This window comes from Geotrypetes seraphini, chromosome 12, assembly GCF_902459505.1.
Source record: "Geotrypetes seraphini chromosome 12, aGeoSer1.1, whole genome shotgun sequence".
NCBI classification, from domain to species: domain Eukaryota; kingdom Metazoa; phylum Chordata; class Amphibia; order Gymnophiona; family Dermophiidae; genus Geotrypetes; species Geotrypetes seraphini.
In genome coordinates this window covers 106753069-106775540 of record NC_047095.1, presented here as the reverse complement: position 1 = coordinate 106775540, position 22472 = coordinate 106753069, and the positions used below count along the sequence as shown (strand labels likewise).

Here is a 22472-nt window from a genome sequence, read left to right as displayed (position 1 = left end):
TATACAGCCCAGCATCCTTCTGGCAGCAGCCACTGCCTTGTCACACTGTTTTTTCGCCTTTAGATCTTCGGACACTATCACCCCAAGGTCCCTCTCCCCGTCCGTGCATATCAGCTTCTCTCCTCCCAGCATATACGGTTCCTTCCTATTATTAATCCCCAAATGCATTACTCTGCATTTCTTTGCATTGAATTTTAGTTGCCAGGCATTAGACCATTCCTCTAACTTTTGCAGATCCTTTTTCATATTCTCCACTCCCTCTTCGGTGTCTACTCTGTTACAAATCTTGGTATCATCTGCAAAAAGGCACACTTTTCCTTCTAACCCTTCAGCAATGCCACTCACATACATATTGAACAGGATTGGCCCCAGCACCGAACCCTGAGGGACTCCACTAGTCACCTTTCCTTCCTTCGAGCGACTTCCATTAACCACCACCCTCTGGCGTCTGTCCGACAGCCAGTTTCTGACCCAGTTCACCACTTTGGGTCCTAACTTCAGCCCTTCAAGTTTGTTCAACAGCCTCCTATGAGGAACTGTATCAAAGGCTTTGCTGAAATCCAAGTAAATTACATCTAGCATATGTCCTCGATCCAGCTCTCTGGTCACCCAATCAAAAAATTCAATCAGGTTCGTTTGGCACGATTTACCTTTTGTAAAGCCATGTTGCCTCGGATCCTGTAACCCATTAGATTCAAGGAAGTACACTATCCTTTCTTTCAGCAACACTTCTATAATTTTTCCAACAACTAAAGTGAGGCTCACCGGCCTGTAGTTTCCTGCTTCATCCCTGTGACCACTTTTATGAATAGGGATCACATCCGCTCTCCTCCAATCCCCAGGAATCACTCCCGACTCCAGAGATTTGTTGAACAAGTCTTTAATAGGACTCGCCAGAACCTCTCTGAGCTCCCTTAGTATCCTGGGATGGATCCCGTCTGGTCACATCGCTTTGTCCACCTTCAGTTTTTCAAGTTGCTCATAAACATCCTCCTCCGTGAACGGCGCAGAATCTATTCCATTTTCTCCTGTAACTTTGCCAGACAATCTCGGTCCTTCTCCAGGATTTTCTTCTGTGAACACAGAACAGAAGTATTTGTTTAGCACATTTGCTTTCTCCTCATCACTCTCCACATATTGGTTCCCAGCATCTTTTAGCCTAGCAATTCCATTTTTCATATTCCTCCTTTCACTAATATATCAGAAAAAAATTTTGTCTCCCTTTTTACATTTTTAGCCATTTGTTCTTCCGCCTGTGCTTTCGCCAGATGTATCTCTCTCTTGGCTTCTGTAGTCCTTTCTGCTCTCCTCTTCTTGGTTTTTTTTATATTTCACGAACGCCAACTCTTTTGCCTTTATTTTCTCAGCCACTAGGTTGGAGAACCATATCGGCTTCCTTTTTCTCTTGTTTTTATTGATTTTCTTCACATAAAGGTCCGTAGCCATTTTTATCGCTCCTTTCAGCTTAGACCACTGTCTTTCCACTTCTCTTATGTATTCCCATCCTAACAGCTCTTTCTTCAGGCACTTTCCCACTATATTAAAGTCCGTACTTTTGAAATCTAGGACTTTAAGTATCGTGCGGCCGCTCTCCACTTTAGCCGTTATATCAAACCAAACTGTTTGATGATCGCTACTTCCCAGGTGAGCACCCACTCGAACATTAGAGATACTCTCTCCATTTATGAGGACCAGATCCAATATTGCTTTTTCCCTTGTGGGTTCCGTCACCATTTGTCTGAGCAGAGCCTCCTGAAAGGCATCCACTATCTCCCTACTTCTTTCCGATTCCACAGACGGAACATTCCAGTCCGCATCCGGCAGGTTGAAATCTCCCAACAGCAGAACCTCCTCTTTCCTTCCAAACTTTTGGATATTCACAATCAGATCCTTATCAATTTGCTGCGATTGAGTCGAAGGTCTGTAGACTACACCCATGTAGATAGAAGTTCCATCTTCTCTTTTCAGAGCAATCCATATTGCTTCTTCCTCTCCCCAGGCCCTTGCATTTCGGTTGCTTGGATATTGATCTTTACATAGAGAGCTACTCCTCCACCTTTATGACCATCTCTGTCCTTCCTAAAAAGATTATATCCCGGTATGTTTGCATCCCATCCATGTGATTCACTGAACCATGTCTCTATGATAGCGACAATATCTAGATCTGCCTCTAACATCAAGGCTTGCAGATCATGAACTTTGTTGCTTAGACTGCGAGCATTTGTGGTCATCGCTTTCCAGCTATTTTTCAGCGATAATCTCCTTTTTCGTATGGATTTTTGTGTCATTTCACTTTCCATTGCAATACTAAGAAATGAGTTGTTGATATTGCTTATGTTGCAGTCTTTACTACTATCACATCTTTTCTTTTGCCGGGGGTGGTCTCTATAATTGTCCTTTGTCCATACACCATCCCCACCTTCTAGTTTAAATGCCTAGAAAAATATTGTCTAAATTTCTCTGCAAGGTTTCTTTTTCCTTCTGTAGTAATATGTAGCCCATCTGTGCAATATAGCTTCTTGTTCTTCCATGTATTTCCCCATCCTCCTATATACCTGAAGCCTTCTTGATGACACCAGGCTTTGAGCCATCTATTTCAGAAAAAGCTAAAGTCTTTACAAAAGGTTTCACGCCCTCACCAAGCTCCCGAAAAGCTTTCTGTGCTGCAATTAGACCCTATTTTGAATTTTCAGCCTTTAAATTATTGGTCCAGTCATTACTGTTGAGTCTCCTTGACTATTGCAATATTGCTTATTTATCAATTACTAAGAAGGAATTATTGAGATTATCATTGATACAGAACACAGCAGTTAGATTGATTTATAGATTGAAGAAATACGATCATGTTACATTATTTTATTGCGAATTGCATTGATTGCCTGTGGAAGCTCGGGTATTGTTCAAGTTGGGCTGTTTTTGTTACAAGGTTTTATATGGTGCAGCCCCTACTTATCTGGCTAATAGTTTTTCCATAGCTATGCACAACTGCAGTAGAAAAACTCATGCTCTGTTCAATTTCCCTTCTGTAAAAGGTTGTAAAAGCAAGAAATTCCTAAATCACTCTTTAGCATCTCAGGCAGCTACTCATGAAAAAGAATTTCAATCATCGTTGCTCACAGCTGTTTCTTACAGACATTTTAGAAAACAGCTGAAAACCTATCTTTTCTCCAAATACCTGACTAGCTGACTCATTCAAATATACGATTATGTTTAATGTTTATATTCTTTTGTAAACCACGTAGAACTTTTTGGTAATGCGATCTATAAATATAATGTTATGTTATGTTATGTTATGTAAATCTACATAGATAATGGTCTTATCAAACTAAAGGTGACAATTCAATAAAAGACAATATGCTTGGCTCATTTACTGTGACCATATCCAATGAGAAGCCCTATTCTTGTATAGAGTCTGTTACTGTATAACAAGGAAAAATTGTCAAGAAACTAAGATCATTCACATCTCCAGCTAAACTATTTTCCAAAGGCAGATTAAAATCACCCAATAATATCAGAGAGGAGCACGAAAATGCAGAATTTGATATAAACTCAAACACCTTTGGGACAACTTATGATCAATATGCAGGAAATCTATAACAAAGCATAAGGCCTGTAGGTTGTTGTATAGGGTTATTTTTTAGTAGACAGAATAAGAACTCTATTTTGCATAAGGAACTATCTCAATTTCCAGGAAATTCTTATATATCATAGCTCCACCTCTTTTTCCATTTTTCCTTGGCCTGTTGATCTGTAATGTTTTGTAGCCCACTAGGCAGACTTCTAAAGTTAGAGGATGCAAGTTGTTCTTTAGCCACATCTGTACAATAAGCACAATTTCAAAATCAGATTCCACAATCATATCTTGGATCAAAGAGGTTTTGTTATAAATAGATCTTGCATTCACATAACAAGACAGTATAGGTAATGATGATGACTGATATTCAGATCTTTCACTCATGATGGTTTTCAAATTTCTATAGATTCTATTATTGTGATTTCTATACTGAATTTTCCTAAGTGAAGTAATCACTTCAATATTGTGTGTCATCTTATCAGCATAGTTTATCAGACATCTCTGTGAGAGGTTGTCCAGAAAGTTTGGTTATATATATATATTTTAATCAGATATAATAATTGGAACTGTATTCTTGAGATTAGTATCTGGCCTAACAAGGCCCCTGATGGCCTTCAGCCATAGGCTTACAAACAGAAATCACATTATAAGCAAATTAGTGTACACACGCTTGAACAGAAAGATAAAGTTAAGTTCCAAATTAGCTCACCAATTGCTATATAGTACCAGACACTGGGTGTGATGCTTAAAACAGGGCTAACTGGAGTTCGGAGATTGTGCTGCAAAGAGCCAAAACACAGCAAAGAGGCAAAATACAGAAAAAAAAAAAAAAACAACAACCCTCTAATGCTTTTTTCTTAGCCTATTTTTCTAGCACTAACCATGCACTGGGGCTTAATGCACTTTAATACAAGCATCCTTTAGCATGTGGAAATCTGTCTAGCTCTTATGGTTGGCACCTGCATGCAAAAACTTGGGTAGGAGTTGGAAAAGAAATACATAAATGAACGCTACACTAAAGGCTTGATTCTATACCATGAAACAAACAAACAAAGAAAAAAACACACCAACCTCCTCTTTTACTAAGGTGTGCTAACCGATTAGCACATGCTAATTGATTTAGTGCGCGGCGAACACTAATGCGTCCATTATATTCTATGGGCGTGTTAGCATTTAGTGTGCACTAATCAGTTAGTGCACCTTAGTAAAAGAGGGAGCAAATGTTTCTTGGTTGTATCTTCCACAGAACTCGTCCAATTCTTATGAAATTTAGTGCATCAACTCCTGAATAAAATTGATGAAAAATGTTGTAAATATTTTCCACAAGCACCACAACACTACCTTGTGAAAATGAATTGTCAACTGAATAAAAACACATCAAAAGGTTTTATGACATATATTGCAGAAAAATGCAGTCCAAAAGCAATGTTTCAATTAAGCAAATATTCAAAGTGTGCTCCTTTTGCATAAAGGTATACACTTAGTCTTAGCCTCCACTGATCTATGGACTTGTCAATGACACTTTGCTTCAGCTCAGCCCAAGCAGAGATGAGGTGCTGTTTAAGATCTTTGATGTCATATATTGCTGTCTGGTAGATGCATTCCTCTATCAGCTCCCAGATCCAGTTATCAACTGGGTTTAGGTCTGGTGGATTTGCAGGCCAAAAGTCTGGACCAATAACATCTGGGGTCTCCCAATGTAGAAGTTCTATGGTGTCCTTTGCCCGATGTGCTGGGGAATTGGCCTGTTGAAAGATTAAGTAATCTACTGACTTTCAATGGATAACTGGCAACAGTTTCTGCGTCAAGAGGATGTCCTGGTAGTATGAGCTGTTGATCTTAACTCCAGGATCAATGAAGAACAGATTGGTGAATCTGAGTTTCGAGATTATGACACTTTGACTGATTGGCTGAAGGTCAGGTGGATACAAGGTACACATTTGGCATTAACCTGACACTTCATTGTTGTTCAAGGCACATACAGGTGATCATTCTGTGGGTTAATCAGTAGAGCTAATGTAAATATCTTTTCATCTGTAAACCAGATGAAGCTGACTCTGTGCTTTGGGTACTTGGTCAAAAGCTGCTTATACCTTTTCAGGCACGTGTCTTTGTTATATAAAGTTAACTCTTAGGCATTACACATTTTAATTTCAGATCATCGTGATTTATTCTAACCATAGTCATCTGGCTTATTCCTTCATCTTCTGCTATTGGGCAAGATATTTGATGTGTTTATGGCACATCCTCCTGGCTCAGTACAAGATCACAATGTCAATGTGCATGGTCATCTGCTGCCTGACTTACAATCCACAGTGTCCATTGCTCTTCTCTTGCATAGCAGCATATCAAGGCCATTTTTGTTCCAACCTTCCTGTGGGAACTCTTTCAACAGTCGTTGACTGCTGTAACCTTTTAGCAGTACCAAGTTCTTTATCAGAATTCAGTCTTCTGCAGTGAAAACGGGCGACCTCAAAACATTCCGAAGAGAAATCAAAACCCTGCTTTTCAAAAAATTCATCCAAATATCTTAACCCCTCTTCACCTACCTCCAGATAATTCTCCCCTATAAAATCCTCCCCAAATCACCTACCAAGTAAGCAGATCCCTGAAATGTATTGTAATCTTACCTACTCCAAATGTAATCTATTTGTTTATATCACACAGTTCTGCACTGTCAATTTGCTATCCAACTTGTAAATCCCCTCGGAATCTTTCCAGCTATATCTCCTCTGTTGTTAAAAAAAAAAAAAAATAAGTGTATCTTCACTGGAAAATGTCCAGTCAAATCTTTTGTAATCCGCCTTGAACTGCAAGGTATAGGCGGAATAGAAATCCGTAATGTAATGTAATGTAATGTAAAACCGTTCTTCAACTGTTTACAAACTATTATCTGCTTCTGTGTTTATCCCATAGCAACAATGAATTTCCTCAAGGTAATCTGGTGGTGCTTGTGGTTAATATTTACAACAAATTAAATCAACTTCATTCAGGACACGACACACTAAATTTCATAAGAATCAGGCAAGTTATGTGAAAGATACAACAAAAAAACATTTTGATGTAGTTTTATTTTTCATTTCACAGTATATAGTATATAAGGTTCCTAAAAATTAGACACCAATTGGTGCTTAAGTGTAATTGTATAAAAGCTAGGTACACTTTATAGAACCACACTTAGCACCACCTAAGTGGGCTTAGGTGTTGATAGTCATCCTAACTTTAGGGGCATCCTATTTATGCCAGGATTTTACTGGACTAAATGAGTACACATAAGTTCAACGCAGGCACCTACATGCAAAGCATTATCATTATCTATTCCCTAAGTTTTAAGTTTTATTTAAAATTTGAATAATCGCTTAATCATAGTTCTATGTTATGCACATATCTAAAAATATTACAACTTTTGGGGAAACCTGAAACGAGGACTCAACGAACAGGACAAACGCAGAAAAAAAAGGGGAGAACAATAATTGATAGCAAAAGAGACAAATAATGGATAAAACAATAAGGGGGGTTAAGTAAAAGAGTTACGAGAGATCATATGTATGAGATGAAAGGAATGATCCTAATCTTGAGAGCTAATAGTCAACGACATCTTTGAAAAGAAAGCATTTTAACTTGCTCTTAACTACCTCAAAGTGGTAGGTACCTACCAAGATAGGAGTCTAACATCCAATTAAGGGCAAGATTTACCAAACTGCCCAATCGGGCCCAATCCAGGCAGGTCCGACAAATTCTGCAAAGTAAAAATATGCAGATGGGGCAATCGAAGGAATGCCCCATCTGCTGGCACAGATCGCTTTTCTGCGATCCCCACACATACGCATGCCTGTCGGAGCTGCAATCTTTTTTTTTTTTAACTTTTCCTTTTTTTGCTTACACTGGTTCAATCGGCTTGGGCAGCATGCATCTTTCAGAGGAAAACAGCAGTGATGATCTAGGGAGGTGGGGACAATGTAGTGGGGGGCTTTATAAGATTATATGACGTGAAGACTTTACAAGAGGGTGGAATCTTTTCTTTCTAGTATACAGGAAGGGATCACAGTTTTTTAGCCCTGCGAGCCTGTGGTTTTAACCCGCTTTAAACCTGCGGGTTAAAACCACGGGCTTGCACTGCGGGGATGGGTGGGAGAGTTGGGGCTGGCAGGTGATCAGGGCATTTCTTGGCAGGCAGCATTTTGGGCAGGTAGAAGTTCAGGCAGGCTGGAGAAGAGCATCGGGGTGGAAGGCAGAAGAGATTCAGGGCAGCAGAGAGCAGGGCATATAGAGAGCAGGGCTTCGAAGAGTCAGAAAGACGTTATTGACTGTTCCCCAGCAGTTGCTCCTTCAGTTTATCGGCCAGCCCAGTAGGATATGAAATTTTGTGTTGTGAATCATAAGAACATAAGAACATAAGCAGTGCCTCCGCCGGGTCAGACCACAGGTCCATCTCGCCCAGCAGTCCGCTCCCGCGGCGGCCCAAAACAGGTCAAGACCTGTCTGAATCATCAGAAGGAGCTCCCTTGCCACCTTGGTTTCCCATTTAAGTCCTGCCTTCCCATCGAAGTCCTAGCCCTCCGGTCTTGCACATGCACGACCAGGTTAGTTTATACTCATTACCTGATTTACTTCCTATACTTGTGTTATTACCCAGCTCCTCCCTCAGTATCCCACGATCCCTTTATCCCTCAGGAATCCATCCAATCCCTGTTTGAATCCTTGTACCGTATTCTGCCTGATCACTTCCTCCGGTAGCGTATTCCAAGTGTCCACGACCCTCTGGGTGAAAAAAAACTTCCTTGCATTTGTTTTGAACCTGTCTCCCTTCAGTTTCTCAGAATGCCCCCTCGTATTTGCTGTCCCCTTCAGTCTGAAGAATCTGTCCCTATCCACCTTCTCTATGCCCCTCATGATCTTGAAGGTCTCTATCATATCATGTCCTTGCCTACTTTGCCTACGTTTTACCTCAATTTTAGAAAAGAAATAAAGACCATACTCTTCAAGAAAATTCTGAAAAAAGACATAATACCGCAAGTCACAAACTCCACCTCTCACTAAAGCCAGCTACCCCAAACAAATAACCTCTTACTCTTTTAGAAAATGACCAATTTTTTTTTTTTTTTGTAAGTTCTTGTAATACAGCTTGGATAATTCTTTTGTAATCCGCCTTGAACTGCAAGGTAATGGCGGAATAGAAATCCCTAATGTAATGTAATGTAATTGCATGCTCGGATTTGAAGCAGATTGCAGGAGAGGTAAATTAATCAGACCAGAGGGAAATTTGCTCATAAAGAGGTCGCAAACTGATCGGTACACAATCCGTTTGTATTGTGAATCTAGCCCTAAGTGCAATTTATGTCAATTTCAAGGGTCTAATGGGTAAATTATCTTTGCCAATTAAGTCTATTAAACAATTAAGATAAGCACATATATTAGCTTGGCACATCGATGTAGACACCTAGCTTTAGAGGGACTTTATAGAATCAAGGCCTAAATGCATGAATAAAAAATCCACTTTCCCAATAAATTGGATGACATTTTAATTTTTAAATGACAATCCTCCCCTTTTATTAAACCGCGATAGCGTTTTTTTAGCACAGGGAGCTGTGCTGAATAGCCCGCTCTGCTCCCGATGCTCATAGAGTTCATATGAACATCGGAAGCAGCAGGGGACATTTAGGGCTCCTTTTACTAAGGTGCGCTAACCACGCACTAAATGAAAAATACTCATGCAAGCTCTATGGAGGTATTAGCATCTAGCGTGAGCTAAGCGCGAGCTAAAAAAGCTAGCGCACCTTAGTAAAAGGAGCCCTTAGTGCAGCTCTCTGCGCTAAAAAATGCTATTGCAGTTTAATAAAAGAGGGACAATATTAATTTCACTGAATTTCCACCTACTTGAAGGATTTAAATCACTTCTATTCCTACATCAGCAGTTCAAGAGCTTGAATGGTAAAATTGGGATTCTCTATCCTAAACTTGATTTCTGATGGGGTGAGAGAGGCATCCTGCAGCACACTTTGTTCTGTCCCTTTTTTGAAGGTGACACTCATACATTGCAGGTTCTTGCTGAGGACAATTCAAGATCACTGACAATAGAATGAAATATGATTTTGGCTGGAGTAAATAAATTGAAATATGTTTCAATGAATGCTAGTATTCATGTTCTAGATCAGGGGTGTCAAAGTCCCTCCTCGAGGGCCGGAATCCAGTCGGGTTTTCTGGATTTCCCCAATGAATATGCATTGAAAGCAGTGCATGCAAATAGATCTCATGCAGATTCATTGGGGAAATCCTGAAAACCCGACTGGATTCTGGCCCTTGAGGACCGACTTTGACACCTGTGTTCTAGATCTTTGGCTTGGGTGCTTATTTTACATGATCTGATACTGAATGTCATTTCAGTTTGTATCCAGTAAACTACTATGAGTTCCTGGCCTTTGTTTCTGCAGTGGAGGAGATTAACAACAGCTCAGAGCTCTTACCCAACCTCACGCTGGGGTTTCACCTTTACTGTCCTTACAGTCATCCACTCTTAGTTTTAAGGGCTGTGATGAACATATTTTCAGAAGTGGACACAGCAATCATTAATTTCAGCTGCAAAACCTCTGACACACTTTCTGCTATCGCTGAAGGTCTTCCAGCTGAGGAATCCAGTCAAATATCCAATATGCTCTCAGTATACCACTACCCACAAGTAAGTAGATTTATCCATTGTACTTTAATTTCCTATTTAATAATCCATTTCTAAAGACCATTTTTCTTAAAAATGAATCCAAATTGAAATCCAGAAATGCATCCATATTATAAACTGCCAAAACAAAAGGATGACAACTGAAAGATATATTTTCAGTAGCATATCTGCTTTCAAATTTATTTGCTAAGTTTGCATAGACCAAAACAATTTTTGAAAAGTAGGTACCAGAACAGAAGGCGGATGAATATTGCTGGTACTTCCATTCTGGGGGTTTTTTTCTGTTCACCCTAGCAATACTTCTCCTTCCCTCTCAACCTCCTCCAGCCCACATAATCTAGAAGTCCCACCATGGGAAGGTCACCCCCACCACCATCTCCCCAGTACTCTAGGTAAGTCTCCAAAGGCCTACCTTTGCTCTTTGGTGTTCCAGTGGGGTTTTGGGAGCAACAGCAAAGCCTCCCTGTTGCTCACTTGAGAAAATGGCTGTTGCTCCTACCTATTATATCCCATTGGACCACCAGAAATCATAGGTACATCTGAGGGGCTTACCTAGACCACAGAGAGGGTTGCGAGTATGAGGGGAATGTTCCAGGGGAGAACATTCTAAAAAGTACAGGCTGAGGGAAGAGAGAGGGGAGATTTTTCAGGGGCTTAGGAGGAGGATTATGGGGGGAAGAAACAAAAAAATAGGTTATGTGGGTCCTTGTAGACATTCAGCTGAGGCCTGCCTAAATGTCCTATGTGACCCCTGGTTGAATATCTTCCTTGACCCACTTAAGTGCTGGAACTTGCTAATTGTTCACATTTAATACCCTGGGTTAAATTAGTCAGTGATGGTCAAAGTTAAAAACAAACAAACAAATACTGACACCACTGGCTGACAATCAGCTGGAATCTTTTTTAGTGTGCATAAGAATTGTGCATGTACTCTTGCTTGCATGTATAGCATAATGTTAAAAGTTTATCCAGCCAAATATAGCATGTAATATCACATCACATGCTTTTGGAGCTTAGTGTTCATATAAAGGCACATGACAGGGAATGCTCAAAGTCAAAGTTCATGTTTTATATTTTCAATGCATTGCAGAACTTGCATCAGCTGTGTCATTTGGAAAGTAAGACAACAAACTTTGGGGCCCAATGGTCTATATAGCTCTGTATCCTATTTCCACATTGGCCAATCCAGGTTACAAGTACCTGGCAAAAACCCAAATAGTAGCAACATTCCATGATACTAATCCATGGCATATAAAGGCCAAACCAAAGGAAGAGGAGAACTTGTCTTGAAATGTGAAAACCAACAAGATAGGAAAGGCAAGTGAGATGTCTATATCAACGAACAGTTAAATTTATTTCCCATGAAAACCAAATAAAATAGTCATATAAAGTCACAATATGATTACTTAGAAACAGATCTTAATGACTAAAGTCCCAACTAGAATCCCAGTTTTGGCAATGTGGAATGCCTTCCTCATGGGACAATTAGTAATCAAAAGAAGGATATAAATGAGGCATGAATGTACAGATAAAACAACATGTAAAAATATAGCATGATAAGCATCATTGAAAAACATGTAAAACTATACATAATTATACACAAAGTAAAAGTAATAGTCATAAATTGTGCATAAAATACAAACAATACAACCATAGAAATAATGCAAATAAATATATAGAATATATAGAAATAATAAGCTTTAAAAAGGTTTAAGAAAAACAGGAGTCCTCATTTTTTTTCATTTTTAAACTTTTTATTTGATTTTATAATAAAAAAAATAAGCTGATACAAATGCAAGAAATATTTGTGTAGTAAATACAAACAATGAAGAATTAAGGTTTTTTCTAGACAAAACCCATCCCAACCATCCACCCCCCTCCCCCCCATTCCTTCTTGGATGTGTATGAGGAACAAAAAGGGAGAAGACCAGAATTAAATTAAAGGAGCTTGACATAAGAATCCATTGGACCCCCAAATGGCCTTAAATTTCCTAAAGTGTCCAGCTTGCTCTGCCATTGTTCTTTTATAACAATAGTACATACACATTGTCTCCCACCAGAAAGGGAAATTTAAGTGGTCCCATTGCTTCCAGTTTCATGTGATCATCTGTAGAGCAACACTAGTCATGATGAGAATAAGTTTGTCTTGATGGTTCTTGAGTGGACATTTGAGAATAAATGAAGTACCAAACAGTACAATTTCATAAGAAAATGGTATTGAAGTTTCGAGAATAAGCCTTGTTGTACTCCAAATGGATTGCCAAAAGCAGAGAATTAAAGGACAATGAAATAAAAGATGGTCCATTGTTCCTATTTCAAGGTGACAATGCCAGCAACAATTAGAGTGGGAAATATCCAATTTTTGCAATCTCACTGGGGTCCTGTCTAACTTAGATTGTAAGCTATTCTGAGCAGGGACTGTCTATTGTATGTCAAAAAAGTACAGCGCTGTGTACGCCTTTCAGCACTATAGAAATAACAAATACTAGTAGTAGTAGTCCAGAAAACTCTGTACAATAAAAAAATAGAGAGTTTGTCTCAAGGAGGCTGAAGCTGTACAACAAACCCTGTGATTCCAGTGTTTAGGCCATTGAGCCACAGAAATGTTATATTGTATTTCTTGGCTCCAAATATCTCATAGACCCACTCCCGATTTTTAAGGCAATTATTCAAGTAGTGTTTTATACCATTTGAAAGCCCCATGGCCCTAAAAGGCCACCTGAAAACAGAAGAAAGGCAAGCTATGTTGATCTAAAGTATTCTACTCTGGTATTCCAGCTTGAATGGCTTGTCGTAATTGCAATACCACTAATAATTTGTTTGAGGCACAAACGTGAAACTAATAGTAAATATATTAAAAATACGTTTGTGAAATTCAGTTATAAGCAGGGATTCATCCAGACCAAATATACATAGAAATAGCTGACATACTACAAATCAAAAAAGCTGAAAAGGAGAAAAATAAACCTCAATTGAGGGCAGTTGGGACTACGCAAGTACCCAACCCTCCACTCATCATCACGGGTTTATAAAAAACTCCAAAACATGTATAAATAATCAATTCTCACGTTTTTCATTCATACAAAATCTTCTTTTTATTATTTTCTCAAAGTCTTTTTTATAAATTTTATAAATTCAATGTGAGTGTCAAGCAGCTTTATATCTCTAAAAACTGCTTATACTTATTGCATTCAGCTGTAGTCCTCGCCAAGTAATGTGGTTAAGTTTGGGATTCGGGCCTTCTTCTGCTTGACACTCACATTTAATTTATAAAATTTATAAAAAAGACTTTGAGAAAATAACAAAAAGAAGATTTTGTATGAATGAAAAACGTGAGAATTGATTATTTATACATGTTTTGGAGTTTTTTATAAACCCGTGATGATGAGTGGAGGGTTGGGTACTTGCGTAGTCCCAACTGCCCTCAATTGAGGTTTATTTTTCTCCTTTTCAGCTTTTTTGATTTGTAGTATGTCAGCTATTTCTATGTATATTTGGTCTGGATGAATCCCTGCTTATAACTGAATTTCACAAACGTATTTTTAATATATTTACTTGTCGTAATTGCAACCATTTGAAGTATTGCGGGGTCGGTAAGTTGAATGTCTTTTCTAACTGGGCAAAGGACTTCAATTGATCTCGAGAGCATACATCCTCCATAGTTCGAATACAAGCTTTTAGCCAAGTTTCCCACAAGATTTTTGATTTATTCAGAGGAGTCCTAATTATTGTTGCTATTCTATTGGTTTTCTTTAATTTTATGATGTTTATTCAGATTTGCCTGGCATGACTCCCACCTGTTTTATTATCTGATTCAGACTTGTACCTGGGTATGTATTTTATTGATAAATTCATGATTTTAACATACTACTCCATTTTCCCCTTTGGCTTATGCATTGAGCTACTCTATCATATTCCTACTTATAGTTTATAGAGTGCCTTCAGCATACAATTCTTTATTTATATACTTCTCCAATTTTAATTAGATTTGCCATTTTGACATTACCAGAACTTAATCCACATTCAATTTTTCTTTAAACTTGGATAACCATCTCTTTATAATTCCATTGCATGCCACACTTTTTTGTTGTGTAGTCTGTTTTATTTTATACCCTTTAAGTTAGGGTAGCTCTGTAATATAGGGTAAAGTGCCTTTAAATTGAGATATGTGCTTTATTATTTTTCAAACGTGAATAACATCTAAGGCTCATAGCTCTAAGAGAATAAAAGTTATTCACTAACAAATATATGTGATGACAGGATGGAGAGGCTGCATAAGGGGAGTATTCTACAGGAATAGTCTCCAGGGCTCTGAGCATTTTTTTTTCTTTTTGAGTGATTTCACAAAAGATTTATATTCAGTTTTGAAATTTATGCACATATAGGGGAGTCATTACACTTTGTTACATTTGGACGTTTCTTTTTTGAGTTCCCTACTTTTGAAATATAATTTCCCCTTTATTTTGTATTGACTATAATATATGTAGTATGGCTTCTTGGTTTTTGTAATGTACACCTGGAGTATTGCATTCAATTCTGGTCTCTTTATATATTGCGGCGCTAGAAAAGATTCAAAGAAGAGCAACCAAGATGATAAAGGGGATGGAACTCCTCTCGTATGAGGAAAGACTAAAAAGGTTACAGCTCTTCAGCTTGGAAAAGAGAATATGATTGAGGTCTACAAAATCCTTAGTGGAATAGAACAGATACAAGTGGATCAATTTTTCACTCCTTCAAAAATTACAAAGACTAAGGGGCACTCTATGAAATTGCAAGGAAATACTTTTAAAACCAATAGGAGGAAATATTTTTCACTCAGAGAATAGTTAAGCTCTGGAACGCATTGCCAGAGGTTGTGCTAAAAGCAGATAGCATAGCTGTTTTTAAGAAAGGTTTGGACAAATTCCTGGAGGAAAAGTCCATAGACTTTTATTAAGACATGGGGGAAGTGTCTGCTTGCCCTGGATAGGTAGCATAGAATGTTGCTACTCTTTGGGTTTTGGATAGGTATTAGTGACCTGGATTGGCCATCGTGAGAACGGGCTACTGAGCTTGATGGACCATTGGTCTGACCCAGTAAGGCTATTCTTATGTTCTTATATTATGCTAATCATAGCCAGTGTCTTCACCACTACATCTGACATATGTTTTAAACCATGTCTATAGAGATAATTCATGTATTGTTTCACACATAGTTTTTCTTGGTGCCGTTTTTAATGCTTATCATTTCTATTTATTCTATATATTTCTTTACATTATTACTATGGTGACAAACAGCATGCCAAAATGTCAACACTCAAGAACAAGACCAGAACATACGGTCTATGAGTGGGTGCTGAAATGTTTACAGCCCAACCAAGAAGGGAATGCCACGGAGCTATGAAACTTTCAAGTTATTCCACATATTCGTCCCTAAGTTCAACACACTTGGCACATCATGTCTTAAGTTTCTGTAACCCTTCAAAAACATACTCTGATGTCTGGTTACTGAAATACTTCCTCCACTGCTACAATCACTCAAACTCTTTTTAAGGTATGAAATTTGAAAATAGTCAGATATGGTTAGTAGGGTGGATGGTCTATGCACTGAAACCTCAACAGCACTGAAACTTCATCGAAACGTCCATTGGTTTGCCAGCTTTGTGAACAGATGCATTGTCTTGAATAAAAGAAAACTCCTTTCTGAAGCTTCCCTCTCCTTTTTTATTTCAGTGCCTCCTTTAATTGGCACAGCAAGTTACAATAGCATTCTACATTAACTGTTTGGTCTATTGGAAGATAGTCAGTCATTAGAACACCTTCCTTATTCCAAAACACACTGTGGGGTACTTTTACAAAGGCGCGTTAGTCATTTTAGCACACGCTAAATATTAGCACACGCAAAACGCTAACGCATCCATAGACGTATAATGGGCGTATTAGCGTTTAATGGCTAAAACAGCTAATGCACCTTAGTGAAAGGAGCCCAGAGTGGTCATGAAATTTCCTGTTGACATTTGGGTCTTGAATTTCCTTGGTCTTGGAGAGCCTGAGTGCCACCATTGCAAGGACTGTTGTTTCATCTATGGATCAAAATGGTGTAACCATGTTTCATCAACATAGTAACTAGTCATTCCAAAAAGCTGGCACCAGCTCACTGAAAATGCTGAAAAATCAATTTGGAAGTATAACTCAATGTTATTCTTATCAGCTTTCAAACACTTGGCTGACAGCTTCTGCATACACAGCTGTTCATGCATTATACACTCAACATTGTCCCTGGATATCTGTAGTGTCTCAGCAATTGTTTTAGCCAATCTGCCAAAATCAGGTCACAGATATGGTCAATAGCAGGAGTTGACACCGTTTGAGGCCTCCTAGAACATGTTGGTTCTTTGATCACAAAATTTCCATGCGGAACGTTTCCATACCACTTTATTGTACTATGGAGTATGGTGGATATTTGTCACTCAATGTTCGCATCATACATTCATGCATTTCCTGTGGAGCTTTCTTCAGCAGGAATGGAAACCTAAGATGGCTTTGAGTTCTGCACTTAAAAATTCCATACTTTTTGTTGACATGACTCAATCAATGATCTGAAACAATGTCAAAACACAACATTATGATTCTGCAAACTGCAACTTTGCATAATGATACACAGAATTTAGGAAGTTAGTTGGATTGAGAACTTTTCAGCATCAACTCATAATGTAGCCTTAGTCTTAAAGCATGTCATTGACATCTCTTCTGCTGTTGTAAATGACTGAGTGAAGTAGGGTACTCTATAGGAGATATATCCCTCAATACTCACATCTCTTTAGAGTTACAAGACTGTTAATGGTCCATTTAGCCCAGCATCCCATTTCCACAGTAGCCAATCCAGGTCACAAGTACCTGACAGAAACCCAAAGAGTAGCAACATCCCATACCACCAATCCCAGAGCAAGCAGTGACTTTCCTCATGTCTGTCTCAATGGCAGACATTGCACTTTCCCTTCAGGAACTTGTCCAAATCTTTTTTTAAACCCAGGAACAATAAGTGCTGTTACCACATTCTCTTGCAATGCATTCTACAGCTTAACTATTCTCTGAATGAAAAAAAAAATATTTCTTTGTATTGGTTTTAAAAGTATTTCCCTATAACTTCGAGTGTGCCCTATTCTACACCACTCAGGATTTTGTAGGCTTCAATCATATCCCCCCTCAGATGTCTCTTTTTCAAGCTGAATACACTTTTCCCTCTGTATTTGCAGGAGTTAGGGGCAAAGCCAGTCCATGAATACAAAAAAAAAGGAATAACTTTTCCTGCACATTGCCGTTTGCCAGACCCCACTGAAGTGTTGAAATTTTCTCTCTGCACACTGCCGTTTGACTGAGCTTGCTGAAGCAAATGCTGAGAAAAAACGTCAACCTTTTTCTCGGCATTCCAGGATGATGTCATTTAGGGGGTGGGGCCAGCAAGGTAAAAACCACAAAAAAACAAAGTCATGAGTGCTAAGCTTGCAAAAATGGAGGGAGAAGTGAAGACATAACCTCAGATTTCCTCATACAAGAGGAGTTCCATCACCTTTAATATTACATTACATTACATTAATGACTTCTATTCCGCCCGTACCTTGCAGTTCTGGGCAGATTACAAAAGAAACTAGCTGGACATTTCCAGGAAAATTACAATTTAGGGTTTTGGATTACAAAAAGATGACTGGACAGTCCCAGGAAATTTAATATCTGGATCACTCTTCTTTTAACCTTTTCTAATTCCATGATGAGGCTCATTTTCAATAAAGTTAGACATTCAAAAGACAGCATAAACTGACACTTAGACATCTTACCAATCAAAAAGCCCAAGTTGGCATTTTTGAAACAAACATTTTAGATGTCTTTCTGGTAGTTTTGCCTCCAGTGCATCTACATCTTAAGTGTGTATATTAGAGATATGATTTGGGTTGGGTTAGGGTTTGATAAGTACTTGGACATTTTATAGTGATAATCAAACATTTTACAAAATGTCCAGACACAATTTGGATGTTTTGGGTTAGACCTGTTCTTAAAATGAATAAGTGTCAAGAAAGGTACCTAAACTGACCAGATGACCACTGGAGGGATGAAAATATGGCCCCATACACACTCACCCAGTGGTCATTGTCATCCTCCTATCCCCCAAATATCTGCATGAAACATACTATGGCCAGTCCTACTAGAGTTGGAAGCATGTCTCTGGAGTCGGCTAGTGGGAAGTGTAGTGGCCTGCAGAGAAGGAGACCCAGTCCCATATATCACCCTAACTTGTGGTGGAAAATGTGGGCCTACCAAAATCCACTGTACTGCCATATAGGTGAGATCTGAAGGCTTAAGGGCTATTGGGGTGGTAGGCAGGTGGGCACAGTAGGTTTGGGGGAAGTTTTGGAGGGTTCAATATATAATGCACAGGGGTTATGAGAGGATATGTACCTGGCACTCTTAATTTGAAGTTCACAGCAGTGCCCCCAAGGGAGCCCAACTGTTCTGCTGTGTGGCCAGTCCATTAAAATGTTGGCCCCCTTCCTATATGCAAATGTCTTGTTTTGGATGTTTTTTAATTTGGACTTTTTTATAATGGCAAAAAAATTATACAACTAGCTGGGCCATATTTGGGAAAAAAAAGGTAGATGTTTTGCAGGGTAAAGAAATGGACATTTTAATCAAAACATCTAAAGTCAGACTTAGACATCCTATCGAAAATGCCCATTCACATCTTTTCTTGAGATACAGTGGACTAAAATTGAACATAATACTCAAGATGAGGTCACACCATAAAGTGATATAGAGGCATTATAACATTCATAGTCTTATTTGTCATCCTTTTTCTAATAATTACTAGCATCTTGTTTGCAGATTGGGTGAAAGGTTTCCAATGAATTTCAATAGGTGAAAGGTTTCAATGACACCTAGACCTTTTTCTTTGGTGCTGATTCACTAAGGTGGTCCCTAGCTTCTGGTATCTATGACTTGGGTTATTATTTCCAATGTGCATTACTTTGCATTTCTCCACATTAAGGCCCTCTTTTACTAAGGTATGCTAACTGATTAGCACGCACTAATCAATTTAGCGCGCACTAAATGCCAATGCGTACATGTTATAATTCAATTAACGTGTGCTAATCGGTTAGTGCATCTTAGTATAAGAGGGGTAAATTTCATCTTCTATTGCTTACCTACAAGTGTGTTCATTCTGTTGCCCCTCAATATCTCTCCTCTCTTCTCTCTCCTTAGACACCTCCCAGAGAACTCTGTTCCTCATATAAGTCACTCTTAGCTTTACCCTTCTCCTCCACAGCTAATTCCAGACTTCATTCCTTTCATCTAGCTGCCCCCTATGCCTGGAATAAATTACCCGAGTTCATCCATCAAGCCCCTTCTCTTCTCTTGTTTAATAGCAGACTGAAAAAACACCTTTTTTGATACAGCCTTTGATTCTTAACTCTACTCCTCTGTCCTCCAACCCAACCAGCTGATTAACCATTCCTCTTAACTGTATCCATGACATAGTATCTAGTATCTAGTATATTAGGATTTTATATACCGCCTATCAAGGTTATCTAAGCGGTTTTACAATCAGGTACTCAAGCATTTTCCCTATCTGTCCCAGTGGGCTCACAATCTATCTAACGTATCTGGGGCTATGGAGGATTGTCTGTCTTGGCTGTTTTCTTATTCTTTGTGACTCTGTGCAATGCTGTGTGTGTCTGGTAGCACTATAGAAATAATTACAATAGTAGTATTAGTAGTAGTATTTGGACACCCAGTCTTCCAATTTCTTGAACAGTTTAGTACACTACAATACAGTATCCTATATCATGCAATTTTCTACAAGGAATCAATCCCCCTCACCTACAAAGCCGCGCTAGTGGCTCCCACGTGGCAACAGCCCCAAAGCCCTTTAAATCTCTATGGGCTTCGGGTCCGTTACCGTGCGGCTTCGGGGCCGTTACCACAGGAGTATGTGGATTACAACAATAATTAGATATATTTCTTAAGTTTCATTTATTTATTTATGTTAGGAATTATCAGGAAAGGAATGGAAAACAAAGATGAAAATGTTACAATGCCCATCTATTGATGTATGGTATGGCCATAACTTTGAATACTATGTGCAGCTTTGGTTGCTGTATCTCAAAAAAAAAAAGATATAGCAGAATTAGAAAAGATACAGAGAAGGGAAACAAAAGGAGTCTTTCATGAGGTACTTGTCAAATGCCTTTTGAAAATACAAACACACATTATCATCCTGGCTTACCTTTATCCTCGTGTTCATTCACCCCTTCAAATAAATGCAGTAGATTGGTGAGGCAAGATTTCCCTTGACTAAATCCATGTTGACTTTCTCTCATTAATCCATGCTTATTTATATGTTCTGTCATTTTGTTCTTTAAAATAGTTTCTGCCATTTTACCTGGCACCAATGTCAGACTTACTGGTCTATAATTTCCCAAATAACCTCTAGAACCCTTTTAAAAAATTAGTTTCATTTTGGCTCCCAAAAGAGGAAGTGGAGAGGAAAACAAGTTCAAAAAAGTGTGGAATGAACAAAGAGGATCTGGAATCAGAAAGGATAGTAAATACTGAAGAACTAAGGCCAGTACTGGGCAGACTTGCACGGTCTGTGCCTGTATATGGCCTTTTGGATGAGGATGGGTAGGCATGGCTTCAATGGCTGGGAGGGTGTAGATGGGCTGGAGTGAGCTTTGACAGAGAGTAGTTGGAACCCAAGCACAATACCAGGTAGAGTTTTGGATTCTTGCCCAGAAATAGCTATGAAGAAGAAAAAAAATTAAATTGAATCAGGTTGGGTAGACTGGATGGACCATTTGGGTCTTTATCTGCCTTCATCTACTAAGTTACTATATGTTACTATGTTGAGTTAACAGGGTAGCAATTCTTTATGGATATTCTCTTTAGCCAGTTCAAGATCTCTTGTGTATTAACTGTGCTGAATTTTGGCCAGCAACTGTCAGCTGGAATCCCTTTATTCTCATTTTTGGCAGAGTATAGATCTATGCTATCTTCTGGATCATGTGTGAATGATTTCATCACAGCTCTGATTTTTTTCTTGAAAGTAATGTGCCAGACTGTCAGCATCAGAATGTTGTGAGACTGGACCTTCTATGATATCTTTGGTGGAGATCAATGAGTTGTAGATGGAATTTTTAGATTGGACAATCAGGTTATCAGGGTATGATTTATTTGCTTTAGTTAACTGCTAGTTTGTATCGTTTTATTTTTCAGTCTTCATGAATTTTAACAATTTTGAACAGTTTAATGTCATTAACAAATTTCAGGGTCCTTTTATTAAGGCATGCTAGCCGATTTAGTGTGCACTAAAGATAGCATGCACTAAATGCTAAGGCATCCATTATATTATATAAAAACATAACATAAGAACATAAGAACTGCCATCTCCGGATCAGACCCATGGTCCATCGAGTCCGGCGATCCGCACACGCGGAGGCCCAGTCAGGTATACACCTGATGTAGTTTTAGTCACCCATATCCCTCTATGCCTCTCATAAGGAGATGTGCATCTAATTTGCCTTTGAATCCCAGCACAGTGGATTCCTTAATAACCTCCTTTGGGAGAGCATTCCAGGCGTCTACCACTCGCTGCGTAAAACAGAACTTCCTGACATTTGTCCTGGACTTGTCCCCCCTTAGCTTCAAACCATGTCCTCTTGTCCGTGTTGCGTTGGACAATGTAAATAATTTATTTTCCTGCTCTATTTTATCGATGCCTTTCAGCATTTTGAACGTCTCGATCATGTCCCCTCGCAGCCTCCTCTTCTCAAGGGAGAACAGTCCCAGTTTCTTGAGTTGTTCCTCATATTCCAAGTTCTCCATACCTCTTATTAACTTCGTTGCTCGTCTCTGCACCCTCTCCAACAGTTTTATATCCTTCTTTAGGTTGGGAGACCAATGTTGGACACAGTATTCCAAGTGTGGTCTGACCATTGCTCTATAAAGCGGTATTATGACTTTCTCCGATCTACTCGTGATTCCTTTCTTTATCATGCCTAACATTCTGTTTGCTTTCTTTGCCGCTGCCGTGCATTGTGCCGACGGCTTCAGGGTCCTATCTATCAGTACACCCAGGTCCTTTTCTTGTTCGCTCTTACCCAGAGTTGCGCCTGACATTCTATACTCGTATTCCTTATTCTTACTACCTAAATGCATTACTTTGCATTTCTCCACGTTGAACTTCATCTGCCA

The 22472-nt window shown here is 38.9% G+C and overlaps 1 protein-coding gene across 1 annotated transcript in view; it reads left to right on the top strand.

Moving 5' to 3' along the window:
- The first annotated feature begins 10106 nt into the window (after nt 1-10106).
- Nucleotides 10107-22472, top strand: part of LOC117346249 (vomeronasal type-2 receptor 26-like) — a 64380-nt gene continuing 52014 nt past the window's right edge. Inside the window, exon 1 of the mRNA XM_033915650.1 lies at nt 10107-10250. Within this exon, the coding sequence (XP_033771541.1) occupies nt 10107-10250 (144 nt within the window). The remainder of the gene's footprint in view (nt 10251-22472) is intronic.